The following is a 5,000-nucleotide window of genomic DNA, read 5'->3' on the forward strand; positions in this document are numbered from 1 at the left end:
TCGATTCGATTCAGTTTGGGGGGTTCTTTTTTATTTTACTTACAAGATTCGATTCGTTTCAGGGTTCTTTAAAAAAAGAATCGATTCAGTATAATTTAAAATGATCGATTCGGTTTAGGGTGGTCTTTTTTTTTTAAATAATCGATTCGATTCAGGATTTCGGGATCGTTTTTAAAAGAGTCGAGTCAGTAGATTGACACGAATTGCTTAGTTCGATATGGGGTTGCGGAATTATTTTAAGAGTCGGTTCAATGGGGTGAGTCGTGGATGCGCGCGGTGTGTGGGGGTGGGGGCGGTGTGTTGGGGGGCTCGGGGGTGGATCCTCGGCCCGGAGTCTCCGTGCTGCCCCCCTTTATTTGTTCATCAGAGCTGTTTCTTTCCGCCCTCCCTTGTCATTTTTTTTCTGTGTAATGGTAGGTCTTCTCTGGCTCGGCCCTCCTGTCGGTGTGTATGAGTGTGTGTGTGTGTGTGTGTGTGTGAAGAAGGGGGTGTAGAGATCAGATGTGCCTCCGTGCGTCCTGATTAAAGCCCCGTGGGCTGGGCAAAAAGTTGCGGGGACTCACGCGCGCGCACGCACACACATGCGTGGAAAGCGTCTTGGAAGTTGTGGGGGTTTGGAAGAGCGCGCGAGCCGGCCGTGAGGAGAACCTGCTCAAAACCCTGCTCCTTATGGCTCTGTAGAGCTCTAGAGCTTTCTGGAGGGACTGCCTGGTGTGTGTGCGTGTGTGTGTGTGTGGTGGTGGTGTTTGTGTGTGTGTGTGTGTGTGTGCCTGCGCGCGCGCGTGCTGTGTGCGTGTGTGTGTGTGCGCGTGTGCGCGCGCGCGGTGTGTGTGTTTTTAGTCGGAAACGGTTTTTGCGAAGCCGTACACTTTCGCGAGGTTCGTCCGGCATCTCGCTTCTCCGTCCACCATGGAGACCCAGCGGTGGTCCACCAGGTGGAGGACGAAAAGCTGGCTTCTGGACATCACGACCAAACCTCTCCTCATCGTCCTCGCCTCGTCCTTCATCCTTGCGCTCCGAGCTCCACATGTCCGAGCAGGTAAACATCTCCAAAAAGTTTTCATAGCTATCCAGACAGATAGACAGACAAGATGTCTAGACAGATTTTACCCATAGCGCATCTGCAGGACCTTCAGATGTTCTAACATCATGCCGCGTGCACCACGAACACTTATCCTCACTTACAGCAAGTATTATTTAACCCTAAGGACTAATTCTTCATCAGTAATGCTTCAGGCTTTCTACTTTCTAACACTTTTTTATTTTGATGTTTTTAGAAATTGCATAGAATATCTACAGGTTCCTCACGAAGGAGAAACAGAAGAACTCATTATGGCGCGCAAATGAACATCTTTTCTTTTCTTTTCTTTTTAAAATCTACCCAACGTGAGAGTGTTCAATTAACTTTAATTTCATGTCTGTGACGAAGCGTGGAGTGTGTGTAATCCCAAATTTGGAAGCCCTTTGGGATGTTAGGAATGCTGCACAGCTGGATTCAAACCCATCTCTATTACCGTATTTTAATGAAATACGTGTAAAGATGTGCGCGTGACAAAAAAATACAGCTGCTGGGCGTAAATGTGAATCATGTGACGGAATTCAGAGGAAGTGTTAATTAAACCTCCAAATGGTGAAGCTTTTTACAACTTTATATACAATAATGAATGAGTGTGTGTGTGTGTGTGTGTGTGTGTGTGAGGACTCCTTCAAAAAAGGTGACTGAATTTAGTCAAGTGCACGAAACCTCAGTCCTCCAGCATGGTAGTGAGGCGAGGGAGCAGGAATGCGCTCAGACGGCATCCTTTGAGAAGACGTTTTTAAGATTTACGCCGTGGCAAATTTTTTTTTTTTTTTTTTTTTTTGTTAAAAAGGCTCTTTGTTTGAGCGAGTGGTCCGTTAGGTGTGTGTGTGGACACGGGGAGAAATTCCTCACGGCTTTCAGATCCCTGTCTCGCACTGAGGGGAAGAATTTTTCAGCATGTCGTCCGGCAACAATCCTACCAGCTGAGTGCAGAGAGAGAGAGAGAGAGAGAGAGAGAGAGAGAGGGAGAGAGAGAGGGCGAGAGAGAGGGCGAGAGAGAGAGAGAGAGAGAGAGAGAGAGTGAGAGAGAGGGAGAGAGAGAGAGAGAGAGAGAGAGAGAGAGAGAGGGTGAGAGAGAGGGCGAGAGAGAGAGAGAGAGAGAGAGAGAGTGAGAGAGAGGGCGAGAGAGAGAGAGAGAGAGAGAGAGAGAGAGGGTGAGAGAGAGAGTGAGAGAGAGAGAGAGAGATAGAGCAAGAGATAGAGAGAGAGCGAGAGAGAGAGAGAGCAAGAGAGAGAGAGAGCAAGAGAGAGAGAGAGAGGGCAAGATAGAGAGAGAGCAAGAGAGAGAGGGAGAGAGAGAGAGAAAGGGCAAGAGAGAGAGAGAGCGTGAGAGAGGACAAGAGAGAGAGGGAGAGCAAGAGAGAGAGAGAGAGAGAGGGAGAGCAAGAGAGAGAGAGAGAGATAGAGCAAGAGAGCAAGAGAGAGAGAGGGAGAGAGAGAGAGAGAGAGAGATAGAGCAAGAGAGTAAGAGAGTAAGAGAGTAAGAGAGAGAGAGAGAGAGAGAGAGACGAGCTCAGATGCTAGGTTTAAATCGGGAAGGGTCTGGACAGGTTTCCCTGCAATTAGTGTCCTCTGAGAGCCGTGTGTCTGATATTAATGAGAGATCAAATGATCCTGCGTTGTAATTGAAGCTCTCGCAGGCTGCTCATTATGGGCGTGCCTCAATAAAGCACCAGCGTAGCAATTAAGGATTTGGAACATGAATGGAGCCGGATCACTTTGAGGGATGAATCCTGGAGTGTCCTAATGTGCAGAAGATTCGCAGGAGCCTTGCAGCGTGTGTGTGGCGGTCAGAGCCCAGTACATTACACCATTTTAGACGAGCTCCGATTGGAAACGCACCCATATCTCCACACGCACCCAGTCATCACCCAAGACCATCGAGGAACGTCGGGTAAACTTTGGGTGCTCTGTGTGTGCGCGCGCGCGCGCGTGTGTGTGCGCGTGTGTGTGTGTTGAGACAAGGCCGTGTTGTCCTGCGTTTCCCCGCCGTTACCTGATGATGGTCCTGTGCGCTCATCCCTATTATTTTAGTTCAAAGAGCAGCGCACATTCGGGCCTTAGCAGGGATTGGCGACGCGTCCGACACGCGAGAACAAAGCGGCGAGACGATGCACTTGAGCTTTGTCACACGATACACCATCATAAACATTATCGCCTCATCAGCTAGCGTCCTAATAAAGACGTCACATGAGAATTTATCATGGCCATATTGACCGTTAGTGACATCGTCGCGTCTTTTACGCCACATGATGACTTCGACTCGATTAGCGCCGCGAGCCTCAGGTCTGTCTGAGTTCATGCGTAACTCGTGAAGATATTTCTGCAGGCTCGCTGCGTACAGACACGTTTTTCCCTCGGCCCCCGGGGCTCGGACCGACTCGAGTGCGCATTCCTCTGAACAATGCTCACGTTTCACCCATCTCCCCTCAACCCTTTGCTGCTTTTGGCAGCTCCGTGCGTCCTTTCTGATGTCCTCTAATAGCATCTCGTATGTCCGTGTCATACAGAAACGATTCAGGACTGTAAGGAGCGGCGAGAGCGGAGCGCCTACACGGAGCGTTGGTCCACAGGTGGGGGGAAAAGAGGGGATTTTTCTTGCTTTTTTTTTTTTTTTACACAGAGTTTACTCAGTGGCATAAATGCCGTCTTGTTTAAACGGCAAGCGTGTGTCAAAGAGGGGGGTAAGGAGCGACGGAGGAAGGGAGGGAGGGAGGGAGGAGGGAGCGAGGGAGTCTCCGACTGAATACATTAGCGGAGTCTCAGGGAGCTGCAGGTGAAAAGGTCCGCGTCTTTCCACTCCGACGCGTCGAACCGAAATCCACAACGTTTACGTGTTCGGCTCAAACCTGGATGATTGCGCGTGTTTCCACGTGACACGTGCCGCTCTTATGATCTCCTGTTTAGCATGATGATCGAAATCCTGACGAGAGGATTTACTGAAGTGGGAATAACGGTCCCTCCCTCCGTCCCTCGTTAACCTTCCCTTCCTTTTTTTCGACGCCTCCCAGCGAGCGTGATATGTTAAGAGTAGTCATATTATAATGTGTGTGTGTGTGTGTGTGTGTGTGTGTTTGATCTCAGACCGACCGTGATTTATTTCCGATTGACACACACACACACCTTAACTCTGAGAAACAGAGGTATCGGACCGTCCTACTCCTCGTCGCTCAGGTTGAACCATTAAGTTTCTATAATGTGTATCTTTTACCTGGGAAGGTGCATGTGTCCGTGTGTCCGTGTGTCCGTGTGTACGTGTGTACGTGTGTCCGTGTGTCCGTGTGTCCAGTTTATGTGCCTTAAAGGTATGAAGATACATACGAAAGATGTAGCACTCCAGCGACAAGGTTTGAAGGTTTCTGCGAGAACATCGGGGCTTGTGAACACAGTCGAGAGGCTATCACTCTTTACCTACGCTATTGCTCATATCAAGCGCATTTTTAGAGTAATCAGCTCGTCATTTCACTTTGAGCAGGTACAGCAGGTGTGTGTGCCAGGTTTTAGCAACATTTCCAACCTAGCTACATCCAAAACCATACAATAGACCTGAAACTAATGACACCCCCCCCCCCCACCCCAGCCACCCAAAAAAAACCTTTCTCATCTTCTTCTCAGCCTTCGCGTGGGGAAACAAGGTCACCATGGAGCACACACATTTCTGATGTACAGATATCCACTCAGTAACCGCTCTTTCGCTCTCCCAGTCTTTACAGTATATCTTAAATGGTTCTGTACATCACAGACACGCTGTCTGCACTTACACGTTATATTAGCTTGTGGAAATTTATGGCATTTAATTCAGATTATTTGCTATAAAACAAGAACTTAGTGGCCTTGGAGTATTTTGGAACTAGCTCAATCTGTGAGTAAGGGATTCCTGCCCTAATGGACCTCTATTAGTGCTGGTTGCAGTTCCTTT

General features: G+C 48.8%; 1 protein-coding gene across 7 annotated transcripts in view; it reads left to right on the top strand.

Annotated features, from left to right (window-relative positions):
• Positions 1-458: 458 nt before the first annotated feature.
• Positions 459-5,000, top strand: part of col11a1a (collagen, type XI, alpha 1a) — a 118,354-nt gene continuing 113,812 nt past the window's right edge. For 5 of the 7 annotated variants that reach the window (XM_017470687.3, XM_017470764.3, XM_017470830.3 and 2 more), the window contains exon 1: positions 460-1,039. In XM_017470687.3, the coding sequence (XP_017326176.1) occupies positions 910-1,039 (130 nt within the window). In that variant the 5' untranslated portion in view covers positions 460-909. Of the gene's footprint in view, positions 1,040-5,000 lie in introns of all 7 variants that reach the window. The other 2 variants (XM_017470521.3, XM_017470608.3) reach the window with 1 other exon arrangement.

This window comes from Ictalurus punctatus, chromosome 1, assembly GCF_001660625.3.
Source record: "Ictalurus punctatus breed USDA103 chromosome 1, Coco_2.0, whole genome shotgun sequence".
NCBI lineage: Eukaryota > Metazoa > Chordata > Actinopteri > Siluriformes > Ictaluridae > Ictalurus > Ictalurus punctatus.